This window comes from Palaemon carinicauda, chromosome 19, assembly GCF_036898095.1.
Source record: "Palaemon carinicauda isolate YSFRI2023 chromosome 19, ASM3689809v2, whole genome shotgun sequence".
In the NCBI taxonomy this organism is placed as follows: domain Eukaryota; kingdom Metazoa; phylum Arthropoda; class Malacostraca; order Decapoda; family Palaemonidae; genus Palaemon; species Palaemon carinicauda.
This window is the reverse complement of record NC_090743.1, coordinates 119,485,819-119,503,237: the sequence shown is the minus strand read 5'-3', so window position 1 is coordinate 119,503,237 and position 17,419 is coordinate 119,485,819. Positions and strand designations below refer to the sequence as shown.

The window sequence follows — 17,419 nt, the reverse complement described above, 5'->3', positions numbered from 1 at the left end:
ATGAGTCCATCAAATGCACGTATGCCTCTTCTGGGGAGTCCAGAAGTGGACAGTTTACAGCACAAGCTCATGAGGTCAGAATCATCAGCTCCATCCTATCCTTCAAGAAGAATCTGTTTTTCGATTAAGTGCTGAAGGCAGGACTCTGTAAGCGTTGAACAACCTTCACCACCCCACTACCTGTGGGATTTTACCCACAAGTCCCTAGAACCTGTGGAAGCTACTCAAAAGTTTGTGTAGTAAACCTAGCTCTCTCATGGGCAAGAAGTATCTCGTCTTGGATGACGGCTGCATTTCCTTTCATCTTCCCCTTTCTTGTGGGCACAGCAGTCATGCCATTATGGAGTTGGACCTAGCAATCGATGCAGTTAAGCTACTCGACAGAGTACCTTTTCTTTACAGAGATTTTATTGTAGAAGTATGTCTCCCATCTTTCTATTGGAGGGGAAACATGGATAGAATGTATGCACACCCATTTCTCATATAATGTCCAGATATTCGGGCACTCGTTTCCTTAGGAATGTTGATTCTTCAGTGACAGTTTCACAGTCCTGGTGGAGAGGGGGATACCTAGCCTAACACCTTCAACATTTTCACGTTCAGGTAGTTAGGAAGCTAACAGGAGTCATGAATTTCACTCCTATATTGTACAGAACCAAATTGTATCAACACTTTCTGGATCAGTAAACCATCCAGTTTGGTCAATGGGTTTCTACCCTCCTAAGAGTGAGTCTTTTATCAAAGGTTGAAGGTTTGTATTACTTACGGGAACAATTTTTTTTTTTTTTAATTTGTAATTTTCCTAACTGTACAAACCTGAGAACCCTGCATGTTCGTATTCAAAGGTAGAGCTCTGTTGTTGAAGGATACACTTTCGCACACTGTTCTATCTTATTTATCTTCCTCCTGTTTTTGGAAGGTTTTTAATTTATATATTAAAGATTTATTTTCATGTTACTGTTCTTGAAATTCTTTTTAATTGCTCATAGTATATTTATTTCCTTATTTCCTTTCCTCACTGTGATATTTTTCTCTGTTGGGGCCCTTGGGCTTATAGCATCCTGCTATTCCAACTACGGTTGTAGCTTGACATGTAATAATGATCATAATACTAATAGTGTGGCTTGGGGGGGGGGGGGCCACCCTCCACCAGACAGCCAGCTGTGATTTCCTCATTCAAAAAGCTTACCAGCTGTTCCAGCTTCGCCAAAGTTTTACTTATATTAAAGATCTCTGATTTGTTTAGTTACAAAAAATACAAAGTGATTAAAAACTTGATGTTTGGTATTATAAAAACCCTTTTTTAATAAGATTATTTTTCTCTTAGAAATCTCCAGAGCTTCAAGAAGAATTTATCTACAATGCAGAGACTCAACGAACCCTAACCAAAAATGGGGAAACTCTTCTTGGAGCCTTAAATTTCTTTGTGTCTTCTGTCAACACACTCTGTAACAAAACTATGGAGGACACTTTGCTTACCATCAAGCTTTATGAAGCTGCGAGGTTAGTTGCGCAGTCGTCTTTGATGCAGATGGTATTTTTCATCCTTGTACAAAATAATTTTAAATTTCATAAAGAACAATGGGACATCAGTTCTTAGAATGTTGTTAATCATGAGAAATCATCTTACGTTTCAATCCTCTTCACATTTGGTCTCGTTTATCATCTTACGTTTCAATCCTCTTCACATTTGGTCTCGTTTATCATCTTAAGTTTCAATCCTCTTCACATTTGGTCTCGTTTATCATCTTACGTTTCAATCCTCTTCACATTTGGTCTCGTTTATCATCTTACGTTTCAATCCTCTTCACATTTGGTCTCGTTTATCATCTTACGTTTCAATCCTCTTCACATTTGGTCTCGTTTATCATCTTACGTTTCAATCCTCTTCACATTTGGTCTCGTTTATCATCTTACGTTTCAATCCTCTTCACATTTGGTCTCATTTATCATCTTACGTTTCAATCCTCTTCACATTTGGTCTCTTTTATCATCTTACGTTTCAATCTTATTCATCATCTTACGTTTCAATCTTCTTCACATTTGGTTTCATTTATCATCTTACGTTTCAATCTTCTTCACATTTGGTCTCGTTTATCATCTTACGTTTCAATCTTCTTCACATTTGGTCTCATTCATCATCTTACGTTTCAATCTTCTTCACATTTGGTCTCATTCATCATCTTACGTTTCAATCTTCTTCACATTTGGTCTCATTCATCATCTTACGTTTCAATCTTCACATTTGGTCTCGTTCATCATCTTACGTTTCAATCTTCTTCACATTTGGTCTCGTTTATCATCTTACGTTTCAATCTTCTTCACATTTGGTCTCATTCATCATCTTACGTTTCAATCTTCTTCACATTTGGTCTCATTCATCATCTTACGTTTCAATCTTCTTCACATTTGGTCTCGTTTATCATCTTACGTTTCAATCCTCTTCACATTTGGTCTCGTTTATCATCTTACGTTTCAATCCTCTTCACATTTGGTCTCATTTATCATCTTACGTTTCAATCCTCTTCACATTTGGTCTCTTTTATCATCTTACGTTTCAATCTTCTTCACATTTGGTTTCATTTATCATCTTACGTTTCAATCTTCTTCACATTTGGTCTCGTTTATCATCTTACGTTTCAATCTTCTTCACATTTGGTCTCATTCATCATCTTACGTTTCAATCTTCTTCACATTTGGTCTCATTCATCATCTTACGTTTCAATCTTCTTCACATTTGGTCTCATTCATCATCTTACGTTTCAATCTTCTTCACATTTGGTCTCATTCATCATCTTACGTTTCAATCTTCTTCACATTTGGTCTCATTCATCATCTTACGTTTCAATCTTCACATTTGGTCTCGTTTATCATCTTACGTTTCAATCTTCTTCACATTTGGTCTCGTTTATCATCTTACGTTTCAATCTTCTTCACATTTGGTCTCATTCATCATCTTACGTTTCAATCTTCTTCACATTTGGTCTCATTCATCATCTTACGTTTCAATCTTCTTCACATTTGGTCTCATTCATCATCTTACGTTTCAATCTTCTTCACATTTGGTCTCATTTATCTTCTTACGTTTCAATCTTCTTCACATTTGGTCTCGTTTATCATCTTACGTTTCAATCTTCTTCACATTTGGTCTCGTTTAGTAGAACCCTTCTTTGCAAGTTATTAGCGTATTAGGTTCGTTCCCTTTGAATATTTCTCTTTTCAATGCTACTACAGTAATATTATTAGTAGTAATGATAACAGCATTGCAGATAAAATAATATTGTAGTGATAATGATGGTAATAGGGTAACAGCATTAGTAACAAACATCCTGTTTATGGCTATTGTCATAAAAATTTATGTCTATTTTTTGTGTTCAGAAATGAGAATATGATTTGTATCTACTTATTTCTTCAGTATCAGACTTTGGTTTCCTTCCATCTGCTTAGTATTTAATGATGATGCAACTGACTCTTCTTTTTATTAACTTTTAAACAATGTCTTGTTCTCTCCCTCCTTCTAGACCATTGGTTCCCGACCCCAGGGTCGACACAAATTAAGGTCGCTAGGGTATTACTCAGGGTTGTCAGAGGGTCTTACAAAAATATATCTATAGTTCACAGCTGTTCACATTTTTATTTTATTAATATAACTGATTCACCTTAGTTAGACAAGGTAAAGATTCTACTGGGCACATAGTAGCTTTTTTTTCTTTCCTGGTTAAATTGTTTTGAAATTCATTATGCTAGCAAATATAAACTGAAAAGTAGTAACGATAGCTCATAAACATTTTGCAAGTACAGGTAACTGTTACATGAAATGGTTGTATTTAGTATTACAATTAGGGTCGCTACTCCAGGTTAAGACTACATTTAGGGTTGCAACCAAAAAAGGTTGGGAAACACTATTTTAGACACTAATGTATTTTTCAGGGTGGAATATGATGCCTATCGTAGCGACCTTGAAATGTTATCGCAACAACCCAGGACTGAGATCAGTAGCATCAAACTAGAAGAGGCGCAGAGGAACTTTAGTATGCACAAGGCCCACTATGACAGATTGAGGGCAGATGTATCAATTAAACTAAAATTCCTGGATGAAAACAAGGTTATAAAGCATTCTTTGAACCATATTAGCATAATTTTATTTTTCAATTGCAAATCGGTCAATAATTGAAATTGAACTGCACTACATCCTGGATGCTGTTCTTGTTAATATTTCTTTGGTGTATTGATAGATTATTACTTAAGATCTTTACTACAATAGTTACAACTAATATTACTTGAATCTTTAGGTAAAAGTAATGCACAAGCAGTTGCTATTATTCCACAATGCTGTTTCGGCATACTTTAGTGGTAATCAGACGGCCCTAGAAGCAACCCTCAAGCAATTCAACATTAAACTTCGCAGCCCCAACACAGCTCCACCTTCTTGGCTCGAACAGTAAGTATAGTTTAGAGTTTTCTTGGTATTTGGGAGCATTACTTCTCTGTGATAGGTAATGTTATCTTTTCTTACAAAGTATTAATGCCCTTACTTTCTCTTCCATTTTGGGCATAAGTTCAGGATACCTCACTGGTATTGACAAAGGATTAAGGTGTGTGATTTATGTAAGAGCAAATATCTGCGTTTCTCCAACCAATATTTGTTACAGGTGTACAATATTGCCTTTTTACGCATGATGCCAGGATTAGTATGGTGTCCATACAAGATTATAGTGAGCTTTCACCATAACTGTAAAAAGGTTTGAACTATCTTGCCCTTGGCTGCGTTGTCTCTGGATCTTCTGTGTTTTCAGCTCTTCCTGCATTTTTAACCTTCATCTGTAAGATCAAATATTTTCCTTCCTAGATATTGACCTGTCCTTTGTAAGACAGAAATATTTAGGTCAAGCCCATTTTAGTGAAGATTTGATGGTTTTCCCTATTTTTATCAAACAATGAAAAAGTTTGATATTTAATTGATAATTCATTTAAAATTTGGGTTTTTAATAGTTCTCATCTTGCATTTTGGTGTGATATGTCTATAATAACTTCGAGTTTTAGACAATCCTTGTAAGGTAGCTTTAATGTGTCGCGAGCCCAATTTTTAAATATAATTGTGGCTTTTTAATTAGCATAATTCATTATGATTAGATCTGAGTGCTGAACAATGAAGGAAGGTCACAGTATGTACACTATTATGTTTTCTGAACTGAAGTAATTTAGATTCTGTGTGAAAGAATTCTAACATGAAGATACAAATCCTCATTTTACATCTACTTTCCAAAACAAGCAATTTTTGACTTAGCAAAGTTATTGGTTCAAAAGAGAGTGATTTATTTTGTATTAGGAATTAGCATTTGATGGTCTGAATGAGGTATCAAATAAAAAAGGTAAGAGAACTCGTATTATGTACAAAAAAGGCTTTGAGATTTGAATGTGTATAAATATTACCAAGACAATGGTGCTTCATTGTGTAGCCCAGATGTAGATAATTTCCCACTAAGAAGTTTTGTTTTTCTCTATATTTCTACTAATTTATTGTATTGTTTTTGAAATTTCACAGAACTAGTCTAACTTAGTTTTTTTTTTTTTAATTGCTATAGTATCCTTTGAATCAAGTCTTTAGTTCCTTATGGCCATGGCTATCATGTTTTGCCTACTACTTAGTAGGGAAATTCATAGTGTTTCATGTATTTTTTTATTTTTTTTTTCTATTGTTTTATATGGATTTTAACAAATAAAGATGAGGGAATTAAGGTATCATATTGGATTTTATAGATCCTTCGGATTCCTGTTAGTAGTAACAGAATAAAATAAGGTGTGAATGTAAAGGCGGGTTTACACGGTTGAAAGGTTCATTGAGCGTGGTTCGACAGACGAGTGTTTGAGGTGATATTCGAACCTGTGAAGGGGGTACAGTGAACCCTCGTTTATCGCGGTAGATAGGTTCCAGTCGCGGCCGCGATAGGTGAAAATCCGCGAAGTAGTGACACCATATTTACCTATTTATTCAACATGTATATTCAGACTTTTAAAACCTTCCCTTGTACGTAGTTCTGTTAACAAACTACCCTTTAATGTACAGAACACTTAATGCATGTACTACAGTACCCTAAACTAAAACAGGCACAAATATTAAAGGTGATTTTATATCATGCATTTCCTAAACACGCTAAAAAGCACGATAAAAAATGGCAACCAATGTTTTGTTTACATTTATCTCTGATCATAATGAAGAAACAAACTGGAGGTAGAGCTTTGCTTATTACCCAGACATATTTCCCATACTTTTCCCTTAGAACTACATCACATCTTCCTACTTTAGATATATATATATATATATATATATATATATATATATATATATATATATATATATATATATATATATATATATATATATATATATATATGTGTGTGTGTGTGTATATATATATATATTTATATGTATACACATATACATACCTACATATATACATAAATACATGCATATATATATATATATATATATATATATATATATATATATATATATATATATATATATTACTGTATATATATGGGTTATGGAAAAAATCCGCGAAGTGGTGAATCCGCGATGGTCGAACCGCGAGGTAGCGAGGGTTCACTGTATTCGGTTTTCGAACACACTAGTCAAACGGTTCGAAGAAAGTCTGTTCTAGCCCGAATTTTGTGGGCGGAGCTTCATTGTCCACAAACCTTATGCATTTGTGGCTGACTCCTCCTCTTCGAACTGTTTGACAAGTAGGTCCGTCAACCGGGTTCGACGAAGCGTTCGATCGTGTAAACCCTGCTTTAACTTCATAGTAATTAGTTAATTTTTTTTTTTACATTTATTCTTATGTTTAGTGATGATTCTAGTTAGAAAGATTTACCATTAATTGTGAGGAATTTTAAGTGCTAAGTGCTAGCATTACTTCACAATATCGACTAGTTAGTTGTAGACATTGGCTCCTGATACCTGAAGGTAAGCATAATTTCATGAAATTTAAGAGCTAAAGGTAATCATTGTGTAATGAAATTGTAGACTAATTTCAGACATCAATTTGACTATTTAAGTGAAATTGTTTCATGAAAGTTTAGGACCAATTAAAACCCCCTTTTTTTTTTTACAAGCGTTCGGCTAGGTTTTGTTTAAAAATTTCACGATCTGATGAGTGATGCAACAGGAAAGTTTAGCCATTATTGGAGATAAATATTAAGAAGATTTTATATTTGGCATATGTTTTGCATGAGTCTACCTGTTTTTTTTTTTTTATATTGTGTAGTAGTAGTAGTAAAAACCTATCTTAGAAGGTCTTTTGTTACAGGTAGTAGCTTTGTATAGTAGTGCAAGTGGACTGAGAATATTTTTCTAACCTGTAAATTCTATTTGCTTTTAAGAATATGATTATTTGTTTTTATTTGAACCTGTACCATGATTTATTTGTAAAATTATCATCGAGAAATATTTAAGGAATAATCTTGTGGTTAGAAGTTACGTACATTGCAAATATTACAAATGACAAAGTTTTTACAATTTAGTGTACTTACTGGTTCAAAACATTATATAGTTCTTGGGTATAATTTATGCTTTTGCAAGGAAATAATTTTATTAGATTTTTAACCTCTGGTATTTTAATTGTTTTTCAAAATTTGCATTTTTATACTGTACAGTATTAGAAAAGAACAATGGAAATATTTTTTTTTCACCTATTGTTATATATATATCTTTAGATTTCTTGTATACTGTATACTAAAATTTAGTTTAAAAAACTCAATTTACAACATTTATTGAAATAGGCTACAACCCCAATATTTCACACATTAAGCATTCCCTAAAGATTGCTATCCAAGCATTTACTAATAAGTCATTTTAAATAAGTTGCTATTATTTTAGTTAACTTGGGAGCCACTTTATTTCAAGGGTCTAGATTAATTTCTGCTTGAATTCTTTTCAACGCAGCCTTAAAATAGTTACTGCTCGTCCAACCATTACTGCATCACCGTAAATGTGTTGGAAGACCTATATATATATATATATATATATATATATATATATATATATATATATATATATATATATATATATATATATATCTCATCCTGTTTGCTGTTGTCATGCATGGTTACACTCTTGTCTCGGCCAACATTTTCCCGAATGTCTGAATTCGCTGTGTTGTCATTTCTGGTACTCCCTTCTATGTCGTTTAGTTTCTGAAAAGTGGAGCAGCAGTATCCCTGATCTCTTGTCCATTGCAGTCTACTCATCACATAACGCACGCCACTAATTGGGGACAACATTCACCAACACATTCATTTGTGTGTTATTTTCATCATCATAGATGTTAGCCCGGGGTTTTATTTTGTTGCTTCTCTTACCATTGCTTTGAAAACCTTACCCAATTGTCACCTACCCAGCAACTCGCCTCATTTATGATTCAATTGCTGAGTAAACCACCATCTAAATAGGTTGCAGTAATGCTAATGTAGTGTAAGGGGGCCCACATGTAGCCATTATTTCTTTTGTTTTGGTTTTTTATTTAAGGCTAGACATTTTTATTTTCAGTTATATTCTAGTTTGGTATTTTTTGCTTACTTTTCAGATCTGTGCCAGAGACGTTTCAGACAATTTTTGGTAGTCTAAACTCCCCAACCAAGTAACATAAGCCATCACTTTCACATTCTCATAACTATAAATCATTTCAGGCAAGTAATATTGCTTAGTGTATTTGTTATTGTATACATGTAGCCTATTCCCCCTACCAGCACTCACTCCCTGTAATAGTAAGGAAGAAGGTCTTGTTCAGCCTTGCCGGTATCCAGAGAGGTACCTTTATAATAGAAAGCATAAAGGAAAGGGAAATTTTTGAGTTTTGCTTCTTTTCACTTGGGCACATTACTTTAGTTGTGGAACGTGATTCTTGCATGTAAATATCCATGTGTCTTTGGTATTATGGTGTAGGATTGAGGTTCAGTAATGAAGAAAGTGATACAGGTATATTGGAGGCTTTGGGTTTCGTGGTGAATTGAGCTACGGCAAGGATACCAAATATTGAGGCTTTATATTAGAATAGTTAGTGTATTCTGGGATTGGGAAATGAGATGTGGTAACCAAACTAGGTTTTGCAGCAGCTTTTGAGAACGTTGAATCTTTCAAAAACTGCTTTGGGATGGTATCTTAGAGACATTTCAGTGACATAAAGACCCCACAATTGGGCAACATGTACAGCGTGTCTTCCTCATCACACAAGGTTATAACGATGCTTTGTAATGTCACTTTGCATCTGGCTGTATTCCTTTTTATTTTATTTCTAATCTATTAATAATATAATTGGATATACATTTATGAATAGCAATATTTTTGGACTATTACTGATTAATGAAAACTGCACCTTTATACACAACATTGTGGGCCTTCTATGTAAGTGTCATGATGAGTCTTACTATCCCTTCCTACATTACAAGATGATGAAAACTGGTATTTCATCTCTAGAATGATTTCATGAGGGGCTCATTTGGTATACTGTAGTACCCAGTAATTTAATTTCTCCTTTGCCTTTCCTTGTCTTTCTCTGCCCATGGCTAAATGAGTTTGTCGACCCTCAAGTAAGACTAGGTACTGTAATGTTAATGGATATTTATACAACAAAATTTTCATAACCAAGTTGAATAGAGTAACCAAGTTTGAGACCATAACTGTTCTTTAACCTTTTCAGTTGGTCTGTTGATTTTGAACTGCTTGAAGGCAACTCTTGTTCTTGCCTTTTAAGTTACTTAAGTCAAGTATATCTGAAACCATTCACATGTCTTTAGTTAGTGATCATGAACTAGTCTTGGCGAGTGATCATGAACTCATAGAGCCTTTTTCAGGATTTGCATTTTGGAGACTTCTCTTGATAAGATTGGAAATATTCTCTTCCATCTGTATATGGAACAAATACTTTCACGTTTGATAGAAAAATAAGATGACGAAAGAAGCATGCAACCCATGTATTTTTTTCCTTAATTTGTTGATCACTCTCTGTAAAATAATTCATATATGACACTATATAATGAAGTAAGGCCAAGTTTACTGTGCTGATTCATTCTAATAACTTTATATTCTGTTATTCATCTTCAGTAATCGGGGACGATTCTTTGCTTGTACATTAGCTGTCATAGTGTGGCATGCACACCAGAGATAAGTGTGTGTGGTGTGAGAAACTTTATAATATACTATATAGTTAAAACCAATGCTGATGACATGTCGAGTCGCAGTTTTAATTTCCGGATTTTGGGAGTCAGAGCTTATTTGGTCTCCTCGCTTTTGTAATTTTATTTTGTAAAAGTTTTAACATGTTTTCCTTAACTTGTTCTTGGAGGCTTTTGATACAGTTACTTTTCACGATGTCAGACTTCTGCAGTGCATGACATTGGGAAAAACGGCTATAGTTCTCAGGTCACTTGTAAGGGATGAAGCCTTGCTTTAGGAAAATAAAAATAAAATATACTCATTTGCAGATTATTTCCTGAAGTTATACATGCTATTGCTAAGGAATTCCTTATAATCAGCCCTAGATTAAGGGTGTATTACATGAAAATTTAAGCTCTTGCATTGAAATTTCAGTAAAAGTGATTAATGAATTCATTTAAGGTTCCTAACTGCATACTAAATTTCTTGTTCCCTGTATTTGTGGGGTTGTTGAAGAAGCTGCTTTTGTCTTACTGGTCTTCCATTCTTCCTACAGGGGTGAATACTAGTGAAGATGTTTGTATACTGATGATGCCAATGTCACATGCATCGGGGTGGGGAGATGTATTAGGAGATCCATGAGTCGCCAATTATGTCGGTCAATTTTGAAGTCGAGACGAATTTGAGTGCTGTTTTTAAGCATGTTATTCTACCCCTCATGAGCGAGGATATTTGTGATGAGAATTTTTGATAGAAGTTAAAGGAAATATTCTATGCATTTTTGTGAATGGACTTGTACGACAAATGAAGGACGAGAGAAACCGTTGCAGTTTGATTTTGATAGTGGTGAAACATACCGGTATTTATTTTGTATGAAACACATATCTGATGGTAAGGTTGACAGACAGACTGCAATGTATAAAACTTGAAATGATTTATGAACATGAAAAGTGTATAAAAAACTGCTCCATTCATTACCACTGAATGTAACAGTGTAATTTTTCATATCCTGTATGTTAGGTGGATCTGAGAACAGGATCACTTACACTGCAGTTAACTATTTGCTAACTATACAGCTTTTGAAAGAAAATCTTTCTTGTTGGGTGTATTTGGGAATGTAAGTTCAAATCTCAAGGAGCCTTGCTTATTTCTACTTGCAAATCACAAGATTGCTTCATTTAATACAGCTGTACATTATAGCACCGCTTTGTAAGTAAAGAGCCGACACTACAATTTCGTCGGAGAAGTTGGTTTGTGATAAAACTAATCTTGTAATACCAGGAGAATGGTATAGAAATGTAGCAACTAATGTTACTATTGTCAGATTTACATGTAAAAAAAAAAAAGCTTTTTCATACAGTATAGATGGCCTAGTCCTGATAAGTAAATATTAGTTATCAAGAAGTGTAACCAAATCTGTCTGTCATAGACTCGTATTAGATAAGTTTACTGTGTTGTACTTAATTACTGAAGTGCCGTGTCCTGGACGTTGGGGGTCAGTCGCCTCCAACTATATTGTAGAGGAGTTATATTGTTGCAAAATATTTTATAATTGAAGTTACCTAAATTGCTTTTTAAGTATAAATTGCTTGCTAAGTACATCAGCTTTATTCAACTGCTTCAGTGTTCTGTACGTAAAAGGTTTTAATTTCTAAAATTGGATAAAATCGTGCTATGAACTGTTAGAAATATTTTGCATTGCTTAATGTTTTTACATTATTAAGCATGTTTAACATAGCTTAAAATGTAGTCATTTCCGAATATGGCTGTGACTTTCTTCTGCATGTCGTTGATTACTCTGATTTTTCAAAATTTTAGTAAACTCCCAAAGAATATGGCAATATATCTTATTGATTTGCCTTGTGCTTTACCGCAGGAGGTTTTGTTGTAAAAGGAAGTTTTCCTCGTATGAATAAATAAACTAGAGAAAATTAGTTAATGGTATTGTATAATCATCAAGAAAACATTATATTTAGGTATCCCTTGTCTTAAAATACAAAATAGTTGTACAGTATTTGTATTATCAGTTGAAAATAGGTGTTTGTCGGATGGTATCTCTTGAATTTTAGTTGTGATTTTAAAGAATGCTTTGATTTTATCTCTAAAGATATGCTTTGAATAGATTTTATTAGTTGGCCTTTGTATCATCACAGCAGCATCCTGTAAATTGCTTCGTTTAAGCTCTCCGATGTTTCATTGAGTTGCTATTTTGTCCAGGTATGGAGCTGAACTTTCTGCCAACCATTCTGCCAAGCCATTTCGTTAAGTTATGTTTTTCAGCACTTAGATTGTGTTCTCACTAATTAAGGGTTTTCAGCTCTTAACCTCTTAAGTGTCCCTACAACTATTAGAAATTTGATCACCACTTTTCAAGAATTCAAGAAATTTTTGATTACTTAAAATTTTTGTGGTCGAAGTACTTGAATGTTTGGAATTTTATAGTGCCGGGCTTCAATATTCTTGTAGAAAATTTAATTTATTGCTAATCCAAAATTTTAAATCTTGGGTAGAGACCTGCGTCTTCCTTACTGCTACATATACCATTCTTCCCTAACTGGTAACGTCTTTTGTTGCTGTGCTAAAAGGGTGTTTAGGTAACAATCTCCTCTGTGGATTTGCTGAGATTTTGTCTTTACTAACATATTCTACATTTTGAAGAACTTATCTTTTGTTATTCCTTAATGGAGTATGTAGTTGAATTAAAAGTAGAATTTTTACTTTTAATTTTTGATGGAACTTTATCGCTCTTTTACAGATTTTTTTTTTTTAAACCAGTACAGTATGTTGACATTATTTAAATGGATATTCAGGAATAATCCGAGTAGTCCAATTGTAATAATCATTTTGTGGCTGGATGTCAAATACCTTTCATCAGTTGTTATGGATATTTTTTTTTTTTTATTGAAAACTTTACTCTGAAAATTGTGGTTTAAGCTTTACATTCAGACACTGTATTATTATAAACCATTCCTGATGCCAGCCAATTCTTGTTTCCAGCTAACAAGGAAAAAAAAGACTTTTTATTATATATAAAAAACCAGAGTTACTAATGGTTGTAAAACCGAAAGCTTCAAATATCCAGTGTTAGAATGTTATTCTGTGCACCAGCATCGTTACTGCCAACCCCCAAAGTAGCGGGCTTCTTTCAAATTGCAAAGGTTGCATGATGTTTTCCTCTTTCTAATTGTGACTTGTCTGGCTTTATTGCTCGACAAAACTTACCATTGCCAGTTTATTTACTGTCGGCCAAATGCCTTTTATTTATCTTTTCATTGGATGGCTTTTCATAAGGTTACTTTGATATGATTGACTGATTTTTATATACATATTTTTTTTTGTTTTGTTGCAGAAAGTGAATGCTCAGGCTAAAGGATTTTTTTATTTTTCTATGTAGCTGCGAGGAACAAATGTAAGTAGACGCTGACATTTAGTTACACGAACTGCGATGATTGTGAAGATGCATTGTATGGCAGACTGATATTTAGAGATTTATGTACTGTATTTGTAAATCATGAACTAGAACTTTGTCAAAATTATAACAGTGTTTGTATTCCAAAACTTATAAGCAGTTGATCCTGTGAATTAACAATGTTTTGAACAATTTGGCAAATCTCAGTGTAAACAGGTTTGATATCTTCATTCTCATGTTTTAGTAATTAATGATTTAAGATAGTTAAAATTGGACAAATCATGGGCAAGTAAATGTCACTTAATGCCATATGCTTTATTAATAGGGCATTATATTACAGAAGAAATATGGCTTCGTATTTTTTACTGTAAAATCCGATTCGTGTGTTAAACCCACGTGTATGATACTTGTAGTTTTTGTGTAATGACCTAGTAATGCCTAAGAAATATTTGCAATATTTATGTATCATTTATGTTTTTTTTTTCTTTTATTTCACAATATACCCAAGGTAGGGGTATGCAATTTCTTAGATGGAAGAAAATGCCTTATCATTGAAGTCCAAGATGGTTGATTGACAAGTGATATACAGTACTCTACAATGTGGTTGAATATGTTTAAAAACCTGGTGAAATTTTTTTTTTTTAATCAAGCCGCTCTTGCGTATTGTAGGAAGAAAAATACCACTATTAGTAATCATTCTAGTCAATTTTGTATGGTTACATAAAATTTTACTATTACAGTATGTAGTCAAAAGTATAGCAGACCATTTGTAACATGATACCAAAATTAAGAAAGCTAAAGAACCAGAAATCAATCAAGACATTACCATGTAATGGGTTTTGTCATTTTCTGTCTTAATCTAGTCATCATCTATCATGTCTCGTAATTATTTTTTTCTTTGATACCACAACGGAAAAAAGTCGTCTTGACGTGGAGCCCCTAAACTACCACTACTCTTTCAAAGAAAAAAAGTTATGAATGGGTTGTAATTTTCTTAAAGGGTGGATGTTCCATTACACAAACCTTTTATGTGCATAACTCTCTACACACCAAGTAAAGTAAAGTACAGCATCCAATTGTATTTTTCTTGTTCTAGCAGGCAATAGTGTGTGTAACACGTCGAAGGGTCCTGAAAAAAATCTATAGATAGTCTAGGGGTTCGTTCACTTTTCCGTTTGCTTGTGGTTTCGCATCAATCAAGCCACTAGTGCTTGCATATGCCTTGCTGGTTCCTATACTAACTTTGATTTACTGTTACTCCAATTACATTTCTGGTCATTTCAGAATATTTTTCTTAATATTTTATGTAACTTGACAGATAAATTGTTTCTTTATTTAGTTTTAACAGTGGGGGACCTTAACAAAATACAGTAGACTTTATCTAGTTTGGACTGCAACTGATAACTATTCTTCTGTTATAAGTGCTTATACATTCCTTATTCCTTCTTGATTATGCAAAATTTAGAAGAAAAAAAATTGTAATTCACAGGTAATGAATTAAAAAATTTATTTAAAGATATTGGAAATGAAAAGTATAAAAATTTATGTATATAACAACTTACACCTTTTGGTGTTTGTATAATATATATTAAGATTAATTAGAAAATTAAAATGACTTGAAGGTATCATGTTAGGAATGAAAATATAAATTTTATTTAATGTCATTAAGTGAATGGTACAACCGTTCCTAATTTGTACATATTTTAATATTGTACCAGAGTTTTTCTGGTTACTCTTTACAATGGAAAATGTAAAATATTTGTTAAGTTCGATATTCCTAAGAATTTTTTTTTTTTTTTCCAAGTTGTTTTGGGTGTGTTGTTTGTATGTGCCTGTATTCATTTACAATGGTGATCATCATGCTATTTTATTTTTAAGGTTTGTTATAATTATCGCTGTGTTTTTAGATATGAACAAAGGTATGGACAAGGAAACTTCAGTCTGAAAAGGGAAAGAGGAAGTCTTGTTACTCTTAGTCTTTATTACCTCTTCTCTCGAGGAGAAATGCTTTGAGTATTGCATTGTTCTTTCTTTTTTTTCATGTAAACTGAACTACTTATTTAAAGTTTTATGTAATTTTCCATATATTCATTTAATGTAACTTCAAATTAACTCTAAGAGGAATGCAAGCGCTGACATTGTTTCTATAAAGACTAAGAGAACAGCTAGAACAAAATGATCCAATTTTTCTTTCTTCACCTTGTTCCTACCTTGCGTTCAGGTTTGAAAACATAGAAGAATTAAGTGTTCAACGTTATAGGCTAACTAATTGGTTTTGTCAAGTGTAACGACACCTGTAGTTGTATATACTGATTTTGCATTTTCAGAGATTGTTTATGCCTTAGGAAACTGTGTGCAATAGTATGTTCTTTTACGCGTGAGATTCTTGTTGATGAGAAGTACTGGGCGTTTTATAAGTTTATAGAAAAGGGATAAAGTATTTAGATGAAAATCAATTTTGTTTTATATAGCTTTGCTAAGAATTAGTGGTAAGGATATTGATAGATCTCTCTAATTTCTCGTGCTCGCGAAAGTGAGGCAGGAAATGTCTTTCCCCTTAACTGTATTTCCTTTTCGTTTTCAAGCGATCTTATCATTTGGGACATGGTCATGTCTTCACATAGTATTCCCCCCCCATGTCATCGGGCTTATGTATAACACATTTGTCAAAGAATTAGCGGTGTGTCTGTTTTTAATAGCTAGGATATGTTGATGGGCTCTGTTGCATTTACCCACATATTAGACTTAATCTTTCACTGTCGTAATGTATCGAGAGCCGTCGTCGTAGTGCAATTTATGGTTTGGAGAGTATTGAAGCAGTAGGTTTAATACAGGAACCAGGTTTATTGGTAAAATGACACTAGGTCTCACTTGCGTGGTGTACTGTATCAGACTTAGAACGTATTTAAAATGTATATTTTTAAAGATTTAATCTACTCTCTATAGGGGTGTATCAGTTCTTTTGTAGGGATATGTAATAGGAAGGAAATTAGTAAAGTATATAGTCAAGAAATGGTGATATATAAGAGAACAAAAGGAGATAAAATATAACATTTCCTTTATTAGAATCAATTTGATATCTGATTAATGAACTGTTATTTTTGGCCCTTTCCCTTATAAATTGCCCTTCGTTCAATTTGAACTTTCCCCTTCTCCCTAAGATATTCTTTGCAACCTTAACTGTTTTGGTTTGTCCAGGTTCATGACTATCCATTTCCCACCCGTCATTCAGAACTCGATACTTTAGAGCCAGCTAGCGAGATTTAGAAATGTGATTCAGTGGTCAGGTTATACTACTGAATATTCTAATTATTGAAGAACCCAGTTTGCTAGTAGCTAATTCAATTTTCACAGGTATGCTGCATTGGCTCGTCATTAAGATTTAAAAGTAAATCACGGAAACATGGGCTGCTGTTTAACAATTGCATTTGCTGCAATATCATGAAATTAAACTTCAAATAGAATTTGGCATTACCTGTAGGAAATAAAATTGTACTGTATTATGAAAAAGGTAAAAATGTACAGATTGTTTGATGGCTGATTTTGTGTAGTTTTTGCCAAAATTAGGGCAAATTTTAAAACTGCTATTGCCTGCATATTAAGTAAAATTATGATTGGTGCTTGGACCATATTATTTTATGGTAGAGCCATAGCAGTTGTCCGTGAGACATCAATTTAGATTAATGCTTTGATAAATCAGAACTTCAATGTATTTAGTGAAATCATGCTGTGCATATTTAATTGTTGGTGCAATCATTTTGAAATGGTTTATATAAGCTCTACCCTGGTAAATCAGGGGCAATATTTCCTTATAGGGTTCAAGACAGACTGCAACATTTTGAAGTGTAAGTCTT

The 17,419-nt window shown here is 33.4% G+C and overlaps 1 protein-coding gene across 7 annotated transcripts in view; it reads left to right on the top strand.

The window, feature by feature from the left end:
* The window catches only part of LOC137658793 (arfaptin-2-like), a 34,110-nt gene extending 20,248 nt beyond the window's left edge, over positions 1 to 13,862 (top strand). For 4 of the 7 annotated variants that reach the window (XM_068393837.1, XM_068393838.1, XM_068393834.1 and 1 more), the window contains exons 5-9: positions 1,328 to 1,503; positions 3,931 to 4,105; positions 4,293 to 4,441; positions 8,589 to 8,691; positions 13,506 to 13,862. In XM_068393837.1, the coding sequence (XP_068249938.1) occupies positions 1,328 to 1,503; positions 3,931 to 4,105; positions 4,293 to 4,441; positions 8,589 to 8,646 (558 nt within the window). In that variant the 3' untranslated portion in view covers positions 8,647 to 8,691; positions 13,506 to 13,862. Of the gene's footprint in view, positions 1 to 1,327; positions 1,504 to 3,930; positions 4,106 to 4,292; positions 4,442 to 8,588; positions 8,692 to 10,712; positions 12,091 to 13,505 lie in introns of those variants that run through there. The other 3 variants (XM_068393833.1, XM_068393836.1, XM_068393835.1) reach the window with 3 other exon arrangements.
* The last annotated feature ends 3,557 nt before the right edge of the window (positions 13,863 to 17,419 follow it).